The sequence below is a fragment of the Salvia miltiorrhiza genome, chromosome 3, assembly GCF_028751815.1.
Source record: "Salvia miltiorrhiza cultivar Shanhuang (shh) chromosome 3, IMPLAD_Smil_shh, whole genome shotgun sequence".
NCBI classification, from domain to species: domain Eukaryota; kingdom Viridiplantae; phylum Streptophyta; class Magnoliopsida; order Lamiales; family Lamiaceae; genus Salvia; species Salvia miltiorrhiza.
In genome coordinates this window covers 6,212,418-6,235,776 of record NC_080389.1, presented here as the reverse complement: position 1 = coordinate 6,235,776, position 23,359 = coordinate 6,212,418, and the positions used below count along the sequence as shown (strand labels likewise).

At 41.3% G+C, this 23,359-nt stretch overlaps 3 protein-coding genes, 1 long non-coding RNA gene and 1 pseudogene across 4 annotated transcripts; 3 read left to right on the top strand and 2 right to left on the bottom strand.

The window, feature by feature from the left end:
• Positions 1-1,385: 1,385 nt before the first annotated feature.
• LOC131017232 (SART-1 family protein DOT2-like) lies at positions 1,386-13,684 on the bottom strand (annotated as a pseudogene).
• On the top strand, positions 2,448-3,569 carry LOC131017233 (uncharacterized). The gene is made up of 2 exons (XR_009099488.1): positions 2,448-2,999; positions 3,127-3,569. It is a non-coding gene; the product is annotated as an uncharacterized LOC131017233 (long non-coding RNA).
• On the top strand, positions 3,757-5,858 carry LOC131017231 (uncharacterized). The gene is made up of 6 exons (XM_057945960.1): positions 3,757-3,974; positions 4,568-4,902; positions 4,992-5,054; positions 5,166-5,305; positions 5,420-5,501; positions 5,579-5,858. The coding sequence occupies exons 2-6, from the start codon at positions 4,714-4,716 to the stop codon at positions 5,672-5,674; spliced, it is 570 nt and encodes a 189-aa protein (XP_057801943.1). The 5' UTR covers positions 3,757-3,974; positions 4,568-4,713; the 3' UTR covers positions 5,675-5,858.
• A 2,062-nt stretch (positions 13,685-15,746) lies between the features above and the next one.
• LOC131017229 (uncharacterized) lies at positions 15,747-18,677 on the top strand. The gene is made up of 5 exons (XM_057945959.1): positions 15,747-16,317; positions 16,406-17,644; positions 17,718-17,849; positions 17,926-18,090; positions 18,172-18,677. The coding sequence occupies exons 1-5, from the start codon at positions 16,093-16,095 to the stop codon at positions 18,610-18,612; spliced, it is 2,202 nt and encodes a 733-aa protein (XP_057801942.1). The 5' UTR covers positions 15,747-16,092; the 3' UTR covers positions 18,613-18,677.
• A 370-nt stretch (positions 18,678-19,047) lies between these two features.
• Positions 19,048-22,527, bottom strand: LOC131017228 (uncharacterized). Its single transcript, XM_057945958.1, has 2 exons — positions 19,654-22,527; positions 19,048-19,576 (listed from the first exon to the last, which is right to left on the bottom strand). The coding sequence occupies exons 1-2, from the start codon at positions 21,858-21,860 to the stop codon at positions 19,135-19,137; spliced, it is 2,649 nt and encodes an 882-aa protein (XP_057801941.1). The 5' UTR covers positions 21,861-22,527; the 3' UTR covers positions 19,048-19,134.
• Positions 22,528-23,359: the final 832 nt, after the last annotated feature.

Here is a 23,359-nt window from a genome sequence, read left to right as displayed (position 1 = left end):
TAATGTTTGAATATTAAAAATATATTTATTATTTATTCAAGATATATTATACGTGGTGACGTTACATGTATAGTAGTAATTTTAAAGCACTAATTAAGCTAGCAAGAAATGACTAAAGAATAAGCCCCTCGACAATAACGTATTGCCCTAGCTCCCTCAAGAAATTCATTTTGACTCTTTGTTGTAAGATTTTGAAAGGCATCACAACAATTATGATAAATTAGAGCGAAATCAGTATCGCAAATGCTATCAACAAGACTGAAACAACAAACACAGTGGATTATATTTTATCATAATATATACTCACACACACACTGTGGATTATGTGTGTGCGTGTGTGACACACTAACACAGTGGATTATACAAATTGTACCAAAAGCCACGTGGTCGGACCACCACTCAAAAAACAATTCATGTGTAATGAGACATGAGGGAAAAATTGAGTTGTATTAATTTATGTTGTTTTGATAGTAATTATTGCCATTTTTATGTAGTCAAACCCACTAACAGATATGCACATGGTCCCAAACCCTTGAATGAGAAGATCCCCACTGTCACAAAATAATTTTTTCTCTCAACTTCAATAATTTAATTGATTCAATTGGTGAATCCATAATTAAATCAAATGTCTTTTCAGGGAGAAGATCATATATGAATATGATTAATTAGGTACATGAATGTTTGCCCTTTTTAGTGGCAATTGAGAAGACTATAATTAATCGGATAATGAAGAAAATGAGATTAAATATGTCTTTATCGTAATTGTTGGTGTTGTATTGCTGATTTTGATGTCTCGGAAAAATCAAGAGGGTAATTAATTAATAAATAGAAGAATAGGTTAGAGTCAGAGGATTTTTTAGGACAATAACTTATGTTGATTTGGAAATTAGGACAATAACTTTCGGACTTGTAAAAATAGGACACTAATTTTTTTAGAGTAAAAATAGGACACTAATTAATAAGCGTCCTTAAAATAGGACATTTCTCGGTCGGTAATGGGCCGAAAAATGTCCTGCGGATGCAACACTTATTAATTAGTGTCCAATTTTACTCTTAAAAAAAATTAGTGTCCTATTTTTACAAGTCCGAAAGTTATTGTCCTAATTTCCAAATCAATCTAAGTTATTGTCCTAAAAAACCCTCGAACTCAATAGGTTAAATACATACTATAATTAATATGATGAATAAAGATTTTATGAATCGTACGTCCCATCGTTCACTACTAACATAGAACGAAGATTCACGTGATCGATTTTTGATATTGGGGTGCATATGTATATGCATGTAATGTAACAATAATAAATTATGTCGGGAGCTAGCATGTAAGATTTGATAACATGTAGAATAATTTCATCTATAGTTAAAGATCAGTAATGTCTCAATGTTACAAAACTAAAGATCATGCGCACAAAATCCAGTAGTACAAAACTCAAGTTTATAAAGGCACCGGATGGATATGCCAATTTGAAGGGGTAAGTCGACGCTTATAATTCTTCACAATAGACAACGGACCTACGACTTCCGACACGTCCAAAAAATACTGTGCTAGGTTTACAAGTGACCAAATGCCTCATTCTGCACAGAAATTATTTTGTCATCAAGTTTTAGGCTTCTTTTGAGAAGATTCTCCATTCTCAGCCTTGCGTTTGATATTCAAGAAGTGCTCAACCTTTTTATCACCAAGCATGGGTGTCAAAATTTCCGCTTAAGACAAGATAAGGCGCTTTAAGCTTAGCTTGAGCTTCCCTCATTCTTTATTTTCAACTCCTCATGATACTGTCGCATTCGCTTTTCTTGTTTCATCTTTCCAGGACCTTTCCCATGGAACTTGTGCGAGAGTAAACGAAAAGCTTCTTTTGGTGTCAAAATCCGCCCATATTCATCTGTCCGCTCAATGCGTATTAACGATGCCAACAAGTTTGCTTTTTTTCTTATCCATGTTTCGACCACCCCATTCAATGGTTTCCTTGAGAGTTCCACGACCTTTCAGAAGTTGACACTACTACAAAAGTTTACATACATAACAGTACATAGATAACGGTTTTTTTCAAAAACCGTTATCTATGAGCGCACTTTTAGGAATAGATAACGGTTTTGAAAAAATCCGTTATCTATGTAATGTTGTCTATATCCATAGATAACGGTTTTTGAAAAACCGTTATGTTTTTGCGTTATCTATTAGTTGCATACATAACGGTTTACAAAACCGTTATGTAACCGTTATCTATGACCATCTTTTATAACGGTTTATTCATAACGTTAAAGAACCGTTATGTATAAGAGTCATTTACAACGGTTTTAGAACCGTTATCTTTGAGCGTATCTAAAAACTGTTGTGTATAATTTTTTTTATTAATTTTTTTAAAATTATATTATATTATATTAAAAAATAACATATAAATTATTTATCCTAAAATCTGAATTTATTCCTATATATAGACTTTGAGAAAAAAAAAACTCATAACATTTTTTTTATTAAATAACACTTAAATAAAATCTGAAAATATTTTTAGAAACCTAAATACCAAAATTGAATAATAAAAATTAAACAAAAGAAAAAGGAAAAAGATTTTCGTTCCTAACAGCCCTAACACTTCTCTATCTATTTCGCCTCCCCCCAAATCCCAATTTGCCGCGCCTTCCCTGAGTCCGCCGCGCCTTCATCAAGCTCCCCCAGTCGCGCCTTCATCCAGCTCCGTCTGCCTCCGTCGCGCCTTCGTTCTTGCTCCGGTGTGTTTTATTGGCCGAGTGTGCGGCGGCGGCAGGCTAGGGTTTTCAAACCCTAGCTGTGATGAAGAGAAGAAACGGGTCAAAAAGATGGGCTAGGGTTTTCCAGACTCCAGTCTTCGCGCGCCTCCACGATCTGCCGCGCCGCTTCCTTTTCAGACCGCCGTCCGTCTGTCCACTGGCAACTCACGCACACCGCACACGGTAAGCCCTCTCTTTCAGCTGGCCTGCAGCATCTACAGTCCTCGAACAATGCGGTTCCTCCAGCTCAGGTAAGTTTGGGCGATTTTACGATTTTGGTGGGTTTGAACTTGCGCAGATCTGATTCCACGAGCTGGAACTCAGATATTTGATTTTTCTGATTTTTCTTTTGTTTATTTTTTGCTTTATTCAAATTAGGATTTTGGATATTACAATGGAGGCGGTCAGGGTTCGAGAATGTACAAGAGTGTGCAGGCGCAAAGGACGTACAGTGGAGGCGATTTGTTTGCGGAGCCGTTGACGCTGCCAGGGCATTCACGGGAAGAATGGCGAGGAGCTGGTTTGGCCAAATGAGAGTAGCCCGGGGCTATTGGATCTGCATTCGTTTGACACTGAGCTACTTCCGGAGGTAGATTTCTTGATTTGAGAAGTGGAGTAGTTATTTTTCGTTAATCAGTATATGCTAGTTTGTGGGCGTCGGTTTTATGGGTTATGGTTGTAGTTTATGTGGTAGGAAATGAACTCTATCTTACATTGTGGATAAAGTAGTAGCTTTAGCCGTCATGTTCGATGGTTTTGATAGAAATAGGGGTTGTTGTCAGATGACTCCTGTCTAGCAATGCAATTTTATGCTTTGTATCTTGTGTATTTGATGAGGTGGTGTTGCTTCATTGATGCTTTACGGATTTCTGATGCTGTTTTACTATAATTTTGGACGCTTTGGTTGATTCCTTATGTATGAGATTTTCGTGTTTCTTCCTTCCTGCAGCATCTAATGCCTTTGATCAAATTAGTTTTAGAGTTGTACAAAACCGTATTATAGAAACGGTGACGAAAGTCTGCTGCTGAGGATATTTGCATCTTCTCCCCCTTTTTTTTCCTTTGAAATTATTTTCTTAGCCACAATTTCCCCATCTGGCAGAGATATACAAAACCAGCTCCTGTAATAATGAGGAATTTTGGCTTCTTGTTCATATTGTTGATTGGGGCAGCTGCTTTCTTATACCTTAGTTTTCCCAGCAAGGAAAGAGCTATCATCAATCCAGGTAAACTGTTTTTTTTTTTTTTTCATTTACTCTTTAGTTTTGTGTGCAGCATTTAGTTTCTAAAAAAAGTGAGGTAAAATTACTGCATACTGCTATTAAGATTTATGAATTTAATCAATTTCAGCATAAGAAAACTTTCTCTCCATTTTAGATTCTGTGCAGTTCTGTGATGCTGAACTGAGATCAATTTTAAAAATTTTCCTTTTTACATGCACATGTGATTATCAAACGCCTTTCTAAGCTCATATATGTCTTTTGCAGTTCCTATGTCAATACTTGTTATTTGCCAATCTTGAAATTATATTCTAAGATGATTGATAAGTTCGTTTTGAACTCAAGCCAGAAATTGCCTTTTCTATCATCCTGTAATGGATAAAGTGCTAAAATAAGATCCTGCCTTCTGAGAATTCTCCTTTCGAAATGCTTAGATCTAAGAATCAAATAGATCCGTAGGCTGATTTCGTAGTGAAACTGAGGGTGTTTTTTGTTTTTTTGCACTCTTATGCAGCATATTTGACATTGACTTTGGTTAATGGTTATATAATTGGATTGAGCGGCGAATTCAACAATTTGTTTCCTTGTACTGGATTTAGGTATGGTTTCAATAGGCGGCATGAATGATATGGCTTTGATGACTAAAAGAAGGAAGGTGAAGGTACAGTTACTTAAGCTAGCCTAAGATGTTTCAACTTCTTTGATATACTCGTATAATAAACAAAAGTAGATGTAGATGAAATAGATGATAAGTTTTATGGTTGTGTTATTGACCACCTGCACAGCAGCAAAACTTTTTTCCCAATATTCTTGTTTTTGGCTTGATGCACCTTCTTATCCTCATTTAAAAATCCCTGGCCTTAATGCACCAATCCCCGCTGGAGCTAAATTTGGCTATGGGCATGGAGAATGGGGCAAACCACCTGTTGATGAAGTGAGTTTACCTTAATATACTTTGTGGTTTTACCTTGAGTTTCATTAATGAATATCCCTCACATATTTGTATTTTCTCTTGTGAACTAGTATGGACGTCCCCTCTATGGAGATGTTTTCGGCTTTGTGCAACAAGAACAGCCCAATTATGAGGTAAAGGAACATAGTATATTAGAACCTTTTTCATACATGCTCCCCTCTTTGTAACGGCGAGCATTTTATCATGATTTTGTCTCCATGTAATTCATACCGACTGATTTTCAGGAAGAACCAGTTGATAAGACTAAGCACTGGGGTGACTTGGAGGAGGAAGAGGAAGAGGAAGAAGAAGAAGAGGAGGAGGAGGAACAGATGGCAGAAGAGGAACTTGAAGATGGCATTCAGTCTGTTGACAGCCTTTCAAGGTGAAAGACATGCTTTGCTCTTTTGTGTTGAGATTTTGATTGTACTGTACACTAGAGACTGGTCTATATGTCTTCTTAAGTTGCTCTAACTGGTTATCTGGTGGATGATTGTAGCACTCCTACTGGCGTTGAAACCCCTGATGTTATTGATCTTCGAAAGCAGCAGAGGAAGGAACCTGATAGGCCTCTCTACCAAGTAATTATTTTTCTTTTTTCCTTACATTGTTACACCTTATTTTGAAGGTTTCTAGATGAAAAATCTTTCCATTTCAGGTAGCTTCTTTGCTTGATTATGTATTTCTTTCTACATTTTATGCCTGCTGGATTATAGATTCATTTCAGGTTCAAGAGATTCTGCCTGAAGTATAAAGGTTACAAGTCTATTGGTGCTAGAAACATTGTATGATAGATTTTTGTTTTAGCTATAAGGTTGTTGGTATTTTCAATTTTGAATCGGAATATGCAATGATGATGTATACTTGATATTTGGTTCATTTGTATAATAATGTATGAATTTCTTGGATGATATATAATATTGTTATCGTTGATTTTATCATTTTGTCGTTTTATAAAAATTGCAAAATTTAAAAATATACTACAATTATATAAAGTGCAAAAAACTGTTATAAAAGGTGCAAAAAATCGTTATGTATTCTAATTAAAGATAACGGTTAAAATCGTTATAAAAACTGCAAAAATCGTTATAAAAAGTGCAAAAAATCGTTATAAAAAGTGCAAAAAACCGTTATGTATTCTATCAAAGATAACGGTTAAAACCGTTATAAAAAGTGTAAAAAACTGTTAACTATGATAAAAAAAAATTAAAAAAAATTAATACATAACGGAAAAATCTTAATACATAACGGTGAAAAACCGTTATGTATTCTATCAAAGATAACGGTTAAAACCGTTATAAAAAGTGCAAAAAACTGTTAACTATGATAAAAAAAATAAAAAAAAAATAATACATAACGGAAAAATCTTAATACATAACGGTGAAAAACCGTTATGTATTCTATCAAAGATAACGGTTAAAACCGTTATAAAAAGTGCAAAAAACTGTTAACTATGATAAAAAAAAAAAAAAAAAAAAAATAATACATAACGGAAAAATGTTAATACATAACGGTGAAAAACCGTTATGTATAACCGTTATAGATAACGAATGCGTACTGTTATGTATGACACATCGTACCGTTATCTATGCTACTATACATAACGGTTTTGAAACCGTTGTCTATGATGTATAGAATAGATAACACCACTATACACAACGCTTTTTTTGCTCATAGATAACGGATCAACTGCAGCTTCATGAATTGTCTCATCTGGAGCCACCTCCTCTTCTATTTCCTGTACATCAGTCCAGCCACCATCTTCATCCTTCATTTCATGATCGGATGTGCTGGCTGCCATGAAGACATCTTCACTTCCAGGTTTTTTCTCTTCTTCATCAAGTTGCACACCCCAAACAAATTCTTCCATCTCTGTCAAGACAACCTTATTCTCTGGTTGATCCCCAGAGCTTGCATTTGGATTGTCAGAAGCTGACTCATTGGCATTACGCTTTATCACCATGGAGCCAGATTTTTCTGTTCCACTTTGTTTTTTCAAGGCTATTCTTCTCGCTCTCTCCAATGATTTCCGGAGCTCATCGTCATCATCACCAAAAGCAGGTGCATCTTCTTCCTCAGTCTGCATGGTAGGTACTTGCTCTTGCCGGAGAGTCTTAGATGCCTCACCAGCTCTAGCTAATGCTGATTGGTAAGCATTGCTCCTCATTTCAGCCTCAATCCTATCCTCTTCCTCCTTAAGGATCTGCCGTCTCCCGTCTTTCCTAGAACCAAGATCCTCAACTCCCAGTCCAGCAGCTATAGCCTCAGCTTCAAGGGCATTTATGTCCAGCTTATCCTTCTTCCTTAAAGACTTGTTTTTCTTGGGCTTTTTAAATTTGGCCATTTCTTCTTGGGTGTAATAATCTGTTGATGTCTTCCCAATCGAATTCAGATTTTCACCATGATTGCTTGCAGACACTCCTTGAATTCTTCTCCGGAGCTCTTCCAATTTCCTTTCAGCTTCACCAGAAAAATGTTCACTTGAATCAAGAGTTAACCCCTCATCAGCAACAGGATCATCATATTGTGGAAGCATTTTTTTCTCTACACCAGGTTCATCATAAACACCAACTTTCTTCTTTGAATCTCGATAAGCCTCGTCCCTTCGTTTTTGCTCTCCAATCTCCACATTTTCAAGCATATCAACCTCTTCATTGATGTCTCCATCAGCTAGTATGCTTTGATCTTTAAGCGTTAGCACAACTGCGCCCCCTTCAAGTACTTTGTCAAGTCCATGAAGAACTTTGACTCCACCCAAGTGTTGAGTTATGTCTTGAGCTGCTGACTCGTCATCACTTCCTTCATCATTCATATTGTCCTGCTCCTCAAAAATTCGTGAAAGCTGCAATGCTTTCTCCTTCTCAGCATTCCTTTTCTCTTCAATCTTCCTGCTCTTGTTAACCCAAGATAAAATCTCGGGAGCACCTTCAGACGACTTCATCAACCTTTGTTCTTTCATTTTTGAAATGCGCTGCTCTAACTTAGATGTTGATTCACGATTATCAGCCTTGTCAGTTTGGTCAAGAATTTTGGAGCCACTCTTGGCATCCGAGTTGTCAACTTGCTGCTTACTAGCTTGATTGCGAGCATAATCATTCTGAAATCTAGAGTGAGCATCCTTGCTTGTATCATAACTCTCGTCCTTGTGCTTTCGACTACTTTTATCTCTGTCACTAGCCCTATCCTTCTCCTGATCTACCAGTTTTTCCTTCTCTTTTTCTCTCTCCTTCCCCTTCTCTCTCTCAGCTGTATCTTTACCTCTATGTCTACCAGTTTCCCTTTCCCTATCCCTATCCCTATCCCTCTCTTTGTGTTTTTCTCGCTCCTTATCCTTTGATCTATCCTTTTCCTTCTCCTTGTCTCTATCCTTATCTCTGCTCTTCTCTTTGTTGAAAATAAGAAAAAGAATAAGTCAAAGATTATTATTCAAAGATCATGAATAATAATTCAAAGACAAAATCTTAGCTTTTGATTTTAAGGGATTTTAGTTTGACATTTGATTCATCCTTACACTATAAAAGGATGCATTGTAATCTAAAGAAATACATCAAGCAATACAAAACAATCATTTGCTTCTCTTTATCTTTCTCTATGCATTATGATAATACCATATTTTAACATGGTATCAAAGCTGGTTCAATCCTAGGAACTCAGAAACAAATCATCATCGTTCATAATCCCAAACCAAAACCTTTCTTAGCCAATTCACCAAATCAAGGCAGCCTCTGTTCTTCATTTCCTGAAAAAAAAAATTGCCAGGAGAGATTGAAACCATAAACCAAACAGATTCAAATAACCCAAATCCAAACAGAATCCACAGAATGGGTCGAAGAGACCCAAATACAATCAACTGCAATGAAGAAGGGAAAATGGCGGACGGAAGTGGAGAAAATTCGGAACAGATCGGAGCAACACCGACTGGATCGGCGGTGGCCGAGAACCGATCGGCGTGGGCCGCAAGAGTGGCGGCCATGGCTGTCGACCGACTGGCAGCCTCTGGAACGTGGGGCACGAGGGAGATATCGGCGGCTGGAAATCAGTCGCCGCTGACCGTGGGGGCGGCGGCACCGGCCGTGGACCGAGCAGCTGTGGATCGTCCGGCAGAGGCTGCAGGACCAAAGATTGGAGGAGGCCAAGTTCTCCGGCATCGGCGCTTTCGGCGTCGGCCCCCTGGATCTGAGCGATCTGACAGCGGAGCAGCTGGGGCTCATCGACCAGCTGCAGCGGAGCACGGTGGCGGAAGAGCGGAGGATATCGGAGAAAGTGGCGAAGCAGCAGGAGAGTGTGGCGGGTATGGAGACGTCACGAAGCTCCAGACCGGAGCAGCGGCGGTGGCTGTGGACCGGTCGTCTCCGGCTGGGCAGAATGGAGGCAGCGGGCGTGAGGGGGAGGCGGCTGGTGTGGTTTGGGGAGAATTACAAGCAGGTATAGGGTTTGGTGTTTTCACACCAAACCCTCCATCTTTTCCTTATTATCATAAAAGACCCCATTTTATGCCAACTAACCCCCCAAGTTCCGAGATATTACAAAAGCCACCCCTTGATTCTAATGAATTGCAGAAATTACCCCATGTTATGCAAAAAGACCCACCTACTCTTATTAAATATCAGAATAGCCCCCATTTGCAGCCTAGTCCCTCGAAATTTAGGGATTTATATAGTATACCCCATTTTATGCAAAACCAACCCCAAAAAATGCATAATCATGATATTGACCCTAAAAGGCCTTCAAACTTTTCCGCTGTGTACCAGATGTCAGGTAATAATAGGGATAGAGATAAAGGGTGGATTTTTGATTGTGGAGCCACTGATACAATGACTTTTGATAAAACTGATATTATTAAGTCATCAACATCACATCGTACGCATGTTCAGACTGCAAATGGTGATTTGACTCGTGTTAAAGGAGCCGGAACTATAGAAATTTCCCCTACTTTACGTCTCTCAAATTGTCTTTATGTCCCGTCTCTTTCACACAAACTCTTATCTATTAGCCATGTTACAAAAGAATTCAATTGTACCATGATAATGCATCCCCACTTCTGTTTGCTTCAGGATATCAGGACGGGGGAGATTATTGGGCGTGGCACTGAGCGGGATGGATTGTACTATGTGGATGAGATAGCTCAACAAGGCAAGGTGATGCTGGCTCACGGAACTGCTGACCGGGAAGCCTGGCTTTGGCACCGTCGGTTAGGGCATCCATCCATGGGGTATCTTAAGCTTTTATTTCCTAAATTAATAAAAAATGATGAGAATTTATCTTGTGAAACTTGTGTTTTAGCTAAAAGCCACCGAAAATCTTTTAAGCCTAATGACACACAAGTAAACTCCATATTTTCTCTTGTTCATTCTGATGTTTGGGGTCCTTCACCCGTGGTAGGGGGACAAGGTTTTAAATATTTTCTGTTATTTATTGATGATTGCACTAGGATGACATGGGTATATTTTTTAAAACACAAATCTGAAGTTTTTGAAAAATTTACTCATTTCCATACTATGGTTCAAACTCAGTTTCAGAAAAACATCCAAACCCTTAGAACTGATAATGGGGGGGAATTTGTTAATAATTCAATGAAAATATTTTGTCAAACAAAAGGGATTATTCATCAAACTACTTGCCCCCACACTCCTGAACAAAACGGAGTTGCCGAAAGAAAAAACCGAATTTTACTTGAAATGACTCGTTCTATGATGATTGAGTCTCATGTTCCCTCCTCTTTTTGGCCCGAGGCCGTGAAAACCTCGGCTTACCTTATTAACCGTCTCCCTACTAGGACTCTTAAACTTCAAACACCATTACAGAAATTGTCTACTCTGGCCTCCATACCTCTTGCCCTTACACTTCAACCACGGGTCTTTGGGTGCTTTGTTTTCGTTCACATTCCGAAACATGAACGCACCAAACTCTCTCCTTGTGCAGTCAAGTGTGTGTTTGTAGGTTATGGAGTTAATCAAAAAGGATATAGGTGTTACAATTCCAAAACCCGTCAAATCATCACCACCATGAACTGTGATTTCCTTGAAACTGAGTATTTCTACGATAACCACCTTACCAGTCAGGGGGAGAGTGAGAGTGAGATCGACTTGTTAAGTTGGTTACCAATGCCAGTCTCGGAAGCAGATCCAACAGAAAAAGTTAGCCTTGCCACCGAGCATGTTTCATCCACTCCAGAACAATCTAGTCTGCTGCATGAGCCTATATCTTCTCCGCCACTGATATCTGAGGTAAGATCTTCTGAACCTACTATTGTGGCTTCTGATTCTGCTGATAATATTTCTCAAGTCATTGAAGAAGAACAGGAGGATAATACAGTAGATGGAGATACTGGGAGATATGTGCTACCACCCAGGAGTAATCGGGGTGAACCTCCTAAACGGTATACCCCAGAGAAAATTGTGAGGAATTCGCGATACTCAATTGGGAATATCGCCAAGGGAAACTTGTCCAAAAATGCCACAGCCTATGAAGCGGCCTTATATGATGAGGAGATTCCACAAACAGCAGAGCAAGCCCTGAAGATCGAGCATTGGAGAAATGCTATGAAGAAAGAGATAGGAGCCCTAAACCGGAATCACACATGGGAGAAGTGTCGGTTGCCAAAAGGGAAGAAAACTGTGGGATGCAGATGGGTTTTCACAATCAAAAGAAGACCAGATGGATCTATTGAGCGTTACAAAGCTCGATTGGTCGCAAAAGGATACACACAGATGTATGGAATCGACTATGAGGAGACCTTCTCACCTGTGGCAAAGATGAACACTGTCAGGGTGCTCCTCTCAATTGCTGCTAATAAAGACTGGGATCTTCATCAGTTCGATGTTACAAATGCTTTCCTACATGGAGAGCTTGAAGAAGAGAGGGAAGTCTACATGGAGGTGCCTCAAGGTTTTTCAGGAGATTTTGGAGAGGGTGAAGTTTGCAAGTTGAAGAAAACCTTATATGGGCTCAAGCAGTCTCCCAGAGCTTGGTTTGGAAGATTCACCGCAGCCATGAAGAAGTTTGGGTACCAGCAAAGCAACTCAGATCACACCTTATTCTTAAAGAAACGAGGTGATATGATCTCTTGTTTAGTCATCTATGTTGATGACATGATCATAACAGGGGATGACACAGAGGAGATTCAGAAGTTGAAAGAAAGCTTGTTCAAAGAGTTCGAAATGAAGGACTTAGGGAAACTAAAATACTTCCTCGGAATTGAAGTTCTCAGATCAAAGAAGGGGATCTTCATCAACCAGAAGAAGTATACTCTAGATCTCCTAGCTGAAACTGGGATGCTAGATTGCAAGCCAGCAGAAACTCCTATTATCGTAAATCATGGGCTACAAATTGTGGAAGGAGCTCAGTTAGCCGATCGAGGAAAATATCAACGTTTGGTAGGGAAACTTATATATCTTTCCCATACTCGACCTGACATTGCTTATGCTGTTGGTGTTGTTAGTCAATTCATGCACCAACCACAGGATGATCACATGGAAGCTGCGCTCAGAATTGTGAGATATTTGAAGAAGACCTTTGACTATGGAGTGCTGTTCAAAAAGACTGGACACCTTGAGATACAAGCTTACACCGATGCTGACTGGGCAGGAAACCCGAATGACAGAAAATCAACAGCTGGATACTTTGCATCTGTGGGAGGAAATCTTGTCTCATGGAGAAGCAAGAAACAAAAGGTGGTTGCTCTCTCAAGTGCAGAATCAGAATTCAGAGGGATCAAAAGTGGGTTAACTGAAGTCCTTTGGCTAAGAAGATTGTTGATGGAATTAGGCCTTCACCAAACAAAGACATGCCAAATGTACTGCGACAACAAGGCTGCCATCAGCATATCTGAGAACCCAGTTCAACATGATAGAACTAAACATGTCGAAGTGGATAGGCACTTTATCAAGGAGAAGATTGAGGAAAAGATTGTGGAGCTCCCGTTTGTGAGGTCCGAAGATCAGCTCGCTGATATCCTAACCAAGGCTGTGGACTTCAAAAGTTTTTCAGAAGTTCTCTCCAAGTTGAGTATCGGAAATCCCGTCACTCAACTTGAGGGGGAGTGTTGAAAATAAGAAAAAGAATAAGTCAAAGATTATTATTCAAAGATCATGAATAATAATTCAAAGACAAAATCTTAGCTTTTGATTTTAAGGGATTTTAGTTTGACATTTGATTCATCCTTACACTATAAAAGGATGCATTGTAATCTAAAGAAATACATCAAGCAATACAAAACAATCATTTGCTTCTCTTTATCTTTCTCTATGCATTATGATAATACCATATTTTAACACTCTTTTACTCTCTCTTTATCTCGTCCTCTGTCAGCATCCTTCTCTGTCTCCTTTTCCCTTACACGGTCCCTTCGTTCTTTATCTTTCTCTTTTTCTCTGTGCTTGTCCCTATCAGAATCCAGCTCTCGGCCCTTATCACGAGCTTTATCCTTCTCTTTCTCATCCCTATCCTCCTTCCGCCTATCCCTACTGGAGGTTCGATCTTTCTCAGAGTCTTTATTTTCCTTAATATTGTCAAGAACCTTCGACCTTTCTCGGTCCTTAATCCTGTGCTCTTTATCCTCCCTTCGGCCACTGCTTTTACTATTATCTTTGCCACGGTTCTTGCCAGACTCTAGTGCTTCATCAGATTCATTTTCTCCCATATCACCATATTCTCCTGTCCATCTCTCCCTCATTGGCTCATCTTCATCCTGTCTTTCGACACTTCTGCGGTGTGTGGGTTCAGCTAAATCAACCCCCATACTTACAAGATTAATGATGATTGCCTTCAAATTACAAGATTAATGATGATTGCCTTCAAATCGAATTATGGTATTCACAAAATATCTGAGGGGATTGTTTGCAACGAACGGCCCTGCGGCGGGAGCCTGGACCTGTAGAGAGATGAGCAATGGGGGCCTGTGGGGGGTCAATGGAGAATGAGGGCGGGGAAACGAATCGTGGTCGGAGGGGAATGAGACTGACTACTGAAGAGGAGATGAGCCGTGGGAGCTTAGGGGGAGACGACCGGCCTTTTTTTGAATCTACTTGAAAACGGAAAGGAGAGCAAGGTGGCGAAATCAGTGGGGAGAAACGGAGCAGAGCCGTGGAGCGCGACTTTAAATGGCGGATCTCGCCGGAATTGGTGAATGAGGGTTTCTGTTGGCGAGGGAGATGATTTGTGCCGTGCGAGAGTCTGAGAGAGAGGAAAACATATGTCTCAATGTATAAACATATGTCAAGTAATATTAATTTAATAAAGATAAGTTGTTATATCGAACTTGAAAGTAACCTAAAATTTGCATTTAAAGGAATGGGCCGGGTTTTTATGCTTGTTGGGTGATGGGCCGGTTTATAGTGGTTGTGTGTTTTTACTGAATTATCCCTTGTATTTTTAAAGGAGTGGTATCCGAAAATTCAGTTTTTTTCTTTCCTTATTTTTCGTCCATTCTGTTTCCTTATATTTCGTTTGTATTGTTTCCTTATTTCTCTGTTTTTACTGAAGAAAATTATATATTTGTTTCCTTATTTCGTTTTTTGATTTATTTGTTTCAAAATTGCATTATTGATTTCAATAATTTATGGTTTCTTGTTAAAATAATCATAGATTTATTTCCTACTATTATTTTTTTCGATATTAATACTTTCTCCGTCCACGAAAGAACTTCCTATCTTTCCTTTTTGGCACGTCCACAAAAAAACTTGGGTGAGATTTTTATGTAGCACTTTCTATAAAATAAATAAGTTAAGTATCAAGGCTCATAAAAAAATAAGTTTTATAGCACATTCTCTCTCAATATCTAATGGTCCCCACATATATCACTTCTCTCTCTCAATATCTAATAAAAAAAATTATTAAAAATGTCCACATCCCCACAAAATCTCGGCCACAACACTTCAAATGAAAAAGTAAGTCAATTTTCGAATCTTCTATCAAAATCAATTTTGTCCTATATTGTCTTTTTCTCTCTCTTCCTACACGAACCCTAGCCTCCCGTGTATGCACAGAATTTTCACGCCTCTCACTCTTTTGCTCAAGAAAATTTCCAAGTGAAACCGTGTGTGCACACCATTTCCCTCTCTTGTACAAGCTCAAATTTCACCCAATTTGAGAGCAAAATTTCACCCAATTTCACGCCTCTCACTATTTTCTACAAACTACCTACCGTGTGTGTACCGTGTGTGGTTTGAAAATTGAAACCCCAAAGCCGTGTACTCCATAATAGAGCAAAAACAACTTGGTGAATTATTCTATCTTCTCAATTAACAATGAGTGAAACTGAATCCGACTACTCCAGAGAGGAAGAACAGCCTGTAGAACGAGGCCATCGCCCGAGTACATCGAGGAGGGAAAAATACCCGACGCCGAATCCGGTAAGTAACCGTGAACTATATTTGTTAAAATTTGAATTTATGTGTTTTGTATTGTTAAATTGTGCACAATAGTTGATTATTAGGTGTTTATGTATGGCATAATGTTGGTAATTTGTGAAATTTTGATTCTGGAAAGTAATTTGAACAACCGTGTACAACCGTGTATGGTTCTTCAGTACACGGTTGTACACGATTAGGTATTTATGTTACACGATTAGTATTAATTGATTTAATATGCCCTAATTATGTATTTTCAACGTATAGATGTATTTTTCGTGTATGAACAAACCGTGTACAACCGTACACGGTTTGTTCATCCATACACGGTTGTACACGGTTGTACACGGTTGGTCTATAATCTGAAACGGTTGTACACGGTTGGTCTATAATCGTACACGGTTGTACACGGTTGGTCTAGAATCTGTACACGGTTGATATTTTTTGATACTGATCATCTTTTTGAATTAATTGCAGCCTCCGAGGCATGTTTGGTTACGTCCGTGCATGCAAGGTTATGCCGGACGAATCAATCACTATGTAAAGGACACAACACTGAAGGAAGTGGAGACCTGTCTGACGCACTACCAGCGATTGGAACAATTTAATCAAGGTCCGTTTGGGCATTTACTTCAGTTGAAGAGGCAGGATAGTGCGAATGCCGCACTGCACCATCTTCTTGCACGGGAGTTGTATGACGAAGCATTCGGTCCGTGGGAGAAGTGGTTCCACGTTGGTGGACACGACATTCGATTCGGCGCAGTGGAGTATTGTCTGGTGACGGGGTTGTGTTTCGGGCCATCCCCGCAGCGTTTTGATCCTGATGTGGATCACCGTGTTGGGAAGCAGAGTCTATGGCACCGGTAATAGGAAGACGTACCACTTCTATGGGCCCATATGGGCATTACAGATTTGGTCGTACGAGGCCATTCCGAGGTTGGGCCGCGCGTGTGGGATGCGTGACACGAGGTTGCAGATGCCACGATTGGTGAACTGGACGACTTGGAAGTCGGCTTCTGACTTCACCCACTTTTTTGATGCTCATGAGGTAATTATTGTTGTTTTTTACAGTTTCAATCCTTTTATTATGTTATGATTAACGAATAATGAGAAATGATCGATTCATCTTTGTGCAGGCTGAGTGTCACCGGACACTCGAACCGGTCGAGGAGGAGAATGATTCATGGTATTTGCAGACCCTGAGGCATCCAGAGCCCTTTTCTGTACGATACCATCCCGGAGGGAAATACGCTGGCTTGACAGAGCCAGTTGTACCGGAGCCGCCTCCTCCTGTTAGGCCTCCCCCTGTGCAGAGGAGTATCTCACGAGCAGAGAGGACTCGTGAGAAGCAGCCTGTCCCTGTCCCGAGGAGTAGCTCACGGGCAGAGAGGGCTCGTGAGAAGCAGCCTGTCCCTGTCCATGTCGAGCGACATAGGCAGACGTATGAGGAGCCAGGTGGCAGCCCGTCGAAGCGGCGCAGGTCAGAGGAGTTTGATGATCGCGAGCCTCAGGCAGACCGAGATGAGGATTATTGGAGGCGACGCGATGAGGACCTGATTGCCCGTATCACACAGGAGCAGATCCGGACTGTGGTCCCAGAGATGCGGCGCGAGATACGTCGCGAGCTTGTAGACGACGACTCTGAGCATGGACTGGTCGCCAAAATTACGAAGAAGGTCATAGCCGCTGTGAAGGACATCTTTGGGAGACGTTCTTCTTCGAGGAGGCATAGATCATCATCCAGCCATGCCAGTCGTCATAGACATGGGAGTGAGGAGTACGACCAGCCGAGCCCCAGTCGCAGACGGTCTACATCTCACATTCCTAGTCCTAGGCGATCAGAGCGTGAGGATCCACCTCATGTTAGCCATAGGCACTCAGTTGGAGACATGGATCCGCCTCGTGGCAGTCAGAGACGCTCAGAGCGTGGAGAGGATCCACCCCGTGCGAGTCAGCGGCGATCTGCCTCACGTCACAGTGAGAGGGAGGCATCTATGAGGCGATCAGCCTCACATCATGGTGAGGGGCAGACATCTTTGAGGCGATCCGCCTCACGTCACAGTGATCGCCCAGGGCCATCGGCTGGGTACCAACGTCCAGAGACCCCTGCGCCTAAGGCGGGGGATGTAAGTGATGATCTGAATTTTTCCTGGACGTCGTCAGAGGAGGAGGCGGGTGCTAGAGAGAGGCCTCAATTGGTTATTGACCCGGACTTGCCGTATGGTAAGGCCCTGCTGAAGGCGAAGAAGCGGGGCTTCAAGGCGTTTATGAGATCGCCGCCGGGTACTTATGTGCAAGTGATCGAGACGGGTTGGGTGATGTCGCAGGAGCTATTCCACAGGATTCTGAATCCTCGCGTGGAGTTCGACGGGGAGGTATAATAATTTGATTTTACTGTGTTTCTTAAGATTTGCATTGTACATAACTAATCATGATTTTTTTAAGCAGATATTAGACCTCTGGAATCTGAAGGCTCTCCGACGGCTCCGTCAAAATCAGCAGTGGATAGCTCGGGGACAGACGAGGCTCGTTGCAGGCGTGACACGGGAGAGAACGCCGATAGCTTTTCTGGATTTTTATGTAAGTTTTTGACAGAATAATTTATGTTTATGTATATACAACTACCTATAAATTAATCATGAATCTGTGATTGTAGGAGACCCTTTTCAGAGAGTTCAGGTCGTTGCATCCGGATGAGCAAGATTGGGACAACATTCGGGATCGACACGGATACGAGGAGTGGGTGGTGCCCGAAAAGCTGATCGCCATGTTTCATGGAACTGATTCAGGCCATACATGGCCTTGGTTGGAAGCGAAAGAGGTAAGTATAATATAAACATATTTTGGAATTTTTTAACTGAAATACGTAACGTTTCTAAATATTTTTCATATTGTGTTGCAGATAATAGCTATGTGCAATCTCGATAAGAGTCATTGGTGTACTGTGGTTATATCTATCTCCGCATGGGAGGTGAGAGTGTATGACTCACTGATACATGTGGAAGGTGCACGAAAGCGTCGAGAAAATGCAATGAAGCCAATCACTCGCCTGATGCCTAAATTGCTGCACACTGTGGGTTATTATGCACACAATACCGTGAGGTATGTTGCCGCTCCAGATAGGCCTATGAAAGTCGTCATTATGCCAATCAGAGAGCAATTCATCCAAGAAGATAGTGTAAGTTGTGGTGTGTTTGCATGTGCCTATCTGGATCGTTTGATTTGTGGCGCACCAACACGTGAGCAGCTGAGGACACCCGCACAGATACAAAAGTTTCGACAAATTATAGCTATTAGGATATGGGAGTTGTGTACGGATCCTCCCCCTATTCATTTCAGTTGATGAACATTTTTTTTGTGTTAAAATACACTTGATTTGCTGTTGTTTTGTGGTTTGATTTTAGCTTATGTTTGGTGGTTTGCTGTTTTTGTGTTTGGCATGGTTGTTGGTTGTTAAAATACGGTTGATTTTATGACTTGTTGGTGTTTTTGGGGTGAACAAGGGCTGAATGAGCTCTGTACACGGTTAGACCCTAACCGTGTACAGTTTCACGAAAACGTGCACGCAACCGTGCACGGAAGAACTCGAAACCGTGTACAGCACACGGACCGACCCTAACCGTGTAACCGTACACGGTTGCGAGTTCTTCCTTGCACGGTTGCGTGCACGGTTTCGTGAAACTGTACACGGTTAGGGTCTAACCGTGTACAGAGCTCATTCAGCCCTTGTTCACCCCCAAAACCCCTGTTTTTCGAATTTTAAAGCAAGTTCAACAAATACCAACAACAAAATCAGACCCCAAACAACAAGTAAACATCCAACAACATTCCAACAACATTTTGAAGATCAAAGATTCAAAATCACTCACGACCCAACATTTTGAGGACATGCATTCCTAGTGTGTGTTCCACTCCTACAAATGCCGCATTTCTTCTTTCGCCGCCTTCGTGCATCGGGTGGTTGCTCGACACCTTCCACCGGCACGTTCAAGTCCAATGGTCCCACTTGCGCTTTGCATCTCCGGGCATTGTGACCTCCACCCTTGCAACGTGAGCATACTTGAGGTCGAGAATTAGGAGTACCCGAATTAGGAGGACCCTCAACTGCTGAACGAGCCCTACTCAACTTCGGCCGTCCCGCATGGACCGTGATATCCGGGGGTTTCACAACATAGGCTGATATCTCATCGGGCACATTCCAATACGTAGGATGTGGAACGGGAACAATACGCTCCATATATGTGGCCAACAGCACGGATTGTTTGAAATATCCTCCAACAAAATCCGTGACTTGCAGTCCTGCACGCCTAATAAAATGCAAAGATAAAAAGATAAATTTGCAAAAAAATAATTCAATATGCAAAATTTGTAATAAATGAGGTACCTAATAGCGGCACAAGCATGACGACACGGAATGTCATCCAGGTCGAACTGAGCACAACTACAAGTCCGATTCTCGAGATCGACAATGTAGAATGCATGATCATCCTCAACACTAAACATGTGCGTCGTCGTCCCTCGAACAGCCAATTGCCGACCCGCTTCGACAGCCACATGCAACTTTCCCTCTACTACCTCAGTCAACTCATGTGACCTCGATGCAGCCGAGATGCGTCGCCTATCGAACCATTTCTCCATAATGGCTCGATAGGTCTCGATCAATGAAGCAACCGGGAGGCGTCGTGCCCACAACAGTCTACTGTTCATCGTCTCGGCAGCATTCGACGTCATGAAGCTCGTGCGTCGTACAGGGCACTTGGACCTGGCCCATCTCTCCACACCAATAGTGTCGAGGCGTGTGTACGCGTTGACTTTCAGTACTTGAAGCGCAGAAAAATTCCTTTGAAAATCGTCTGATCGATAGGAATATGCCGCTGCTTTGAAGACTGCAGCTACATGCTGCCCATAATGCGAGAGATTCTTCTGGATATGGTAATAGCACAACCCGTGAGGGACGTTCGGGTAGACACACTCCACAGCATTTCTGATGCTCTTGTGCTGATCAGACACAATCAAGAGATCATCCGGCTGACCAAAGCAAGTCCGCAGTCGGTGGAAGAACCAAGTCCAAGACTCGTCGTTCTCGATAGGACCAAGCCCAACTGCGAGAGGAAATATTGCTTCGTTCCCATCCTTTGTAACAGCGACGAACAAAATGCCGCCGTTCCTTCCCTTCAGATGGGTCCCGTCTACGACGATGACCGGCCTCAAGTAACCCTTCTCAAAGGCAGCCACGCTCTGTCCAAGTGCAACAAACATATGATGGAACTTGCCATCATCCTTCATCTCAAGGTCGTATAATGTGCCGGGATTACTCATTCTCAGCATATACAAATACGATGGGAGCATCTGATACGAGTTCCCAAAATCACCATACGTCATCTCAATCGCGATGTTTCTTGCACGGAGAGCGAAGCTGTAATTGATCTCAATACCGAATAAGCGCTGCATCTCTGACATCATCTCCTTCGGCTTCAAAACGACCCCCTCGCCTACCAATTTCCGTGCAAAATATCTTCCAACAACCCTCGCCGGAATCTGTCTCGGGGCAGTGCGATTCAAATCCATGTGGCAGGTATGATGCATCACCACCTTGATCACTCTCCAGATCGATGCACTCTGAACGGCTCGCAGCATGAACGGACAACCGTTGCCATGCTTGCAAACAAACCACAAACGGGTCGTACTGGAACGATGCACGGCGTACTCCACGTGATTCTCCATATGGTACAGGCCAACAGCGATTGCCAAATCATCCTTCGACCGGAATAGAGCCCCCACCGATAATATCCCGCTCTCCAATACGTTAGAATCCTCCCAACCTAATGCCGGCGCATCGTCAAAATCGAGGACTGGAATCCCCCAATCACGTGCCTCAAGCTGCTGAACTCCAACACGAGGCTCGACATCGGGCTGATCATCCGATGTGAAATTCTGAGGCCCTGTCTGTCTCCACGCTTCCTGTTCAGTCGACACTGAATCCAATATCTCTCTGCGTCGTATCGCCTCTTCTTCCTCATCCGAAGACTCGGACTCGTCTTCCTCCTCCTGCGACGATGAATCGTCCCTACTATCATCGTGTGTAGGGATACTTCTTCCAATGTCCGTCTCAATAGGAAACATAGTAGACCGATGTCCCTCATAATATACCCGCTCTTGAGTCTGAGGAACCGGAGCCGCAGATTGTTTGCCCTTCTCCATCACGTAAACAACGGGATATTTCTTATGCTCGGAAATCAGCCGGTTCAAATCCGAATCAGTCTTCAAAGCCACTTTTATTTTTCGCCCTTCGTCCGTGGTCGATGTGTAGAAAAGCATATAAGTGGATCGACCATCCTCGTTTAATTGATCGTGCACCTCTTGCATCAACTTCGCATGACAAAGGTCTTCCTTAGACATGTACACGACAACCTCATCGCCTCCTTCATACTCGGTTAATTTCCACTGACCACTGTGCCGTATAACGATTGCTTGAAACGACATCTGCTTCAAAACGACAAAAATACAACATTTAAATACACAAACAGGAAACCGTGTACCCCAATACATCAACTGAATATACAAACATGCTAAAAATAACATCAAAATCATATTCAACCCAACCGTGTACAGCAAATTCGACCACCGTGTACAACCGTGTACACAACCGTGTACACGGAAACCCTAACCGTGTACAGCAGAACACTAAGGGTTCAAAAATAAGATAATTTGCGTACAGAGTGTTTTTTTATGCCGTTTTTAGTCCAAAACATGTAATAAGTCATATATATAACATAATTATTGAAATAAACAACAAAAAATCACTAAAATACAAACCGTGTACAACCGTGTACTCAAGAACACAAACCGTGTACAGACGAAATTTAAAAAAAAATATGTATTTCACATACCTTATGTAATACAAGCCTTTAGATGATTTTTTTTTTATATTCGGAGCAACCGTGTACTACCGTGTATGTGTTTCGAGAGGATTTTCTTCTTCTTTCTTGTTCAAATGAGTGATGAATGAACATTTGGTTGGTATTCTTCATTAACTACCTACCAGCAACCGTGTACGGACCAATTAAGTTCGTAAATTTAAGGTTGTTTCCTTAACAAGTGTGTATGACTTTGAGTTGGTATAAATGCACCCAACAACCGTGTGATATGGTTTTAATTCCCACATAAAATCACGCCATAAATTCATGTGCACCCATAATATGTCACCCATAAATTCATGTACACAAGATATCAGCCTTATGGGAATCAAAATTTCTCACATAAAATCACGCCATTTTAACGTGAATAGAGAGAGAATCAGATTTTGGTTTTACTTTCTTATTTTTAAATCAAAAATAACTAATATGTCACTATCATTCACTTTATTGACGTGTACTTATGTACTTTAGGTCAAATGTGCTACAAAACTTATTTTTTTATGGGGTGTGATACAAAACTTATTTATTTTATCAAAAATGCTACTACTATGTATTGTCACAAAAAACTTCTTACCTATTTTTGGACTATACCCCACCACTTATAATCCTCTTACTTTTCACTTTTCACAACTCTCAGGGCGTGTTTGAAAACTTGGTTGAGATAAGGCCATTTGCCCAAACTCAAGAAAATGTTGCTGGGTTTGGGCCAGTAATGAACCGAGGGCTTTGTGTTTGGTAGGAAACTATTAAAAGCTCGCAAATGTATTAAGTCCGTTTGATAACAGGCGCTGCTATCATGAGATTAGCATGAGATGTCTAAAATATCCCTAAAAGAGAAGTGGGCTGCAATGTCGATGCCATTCACACTCTCTCTTGATCAACAACCGTCCTCCGTCGCCACCGTCACTACTACCACCACCACCACTCAATTGCAGTAGAATAAGATGAGGGGAGGAAGAACTAGAAAAAGAAACAAAATGGAGTAGAGTGAGGCGAAGAAGAAGAACCACAAAAATGTATACTAATTAAACACACTCTTTCTGCTCCAAAAAAAAAACACACTCTTTCTTTAATGACTTGCAGTCTGCTTAAATTGTGTACCCAAAAAAATCCCATAAATTAGTCTAATTAAGATGCGTGGAAGATTGGAAGATTCTCCAAAAAAAATTGAAG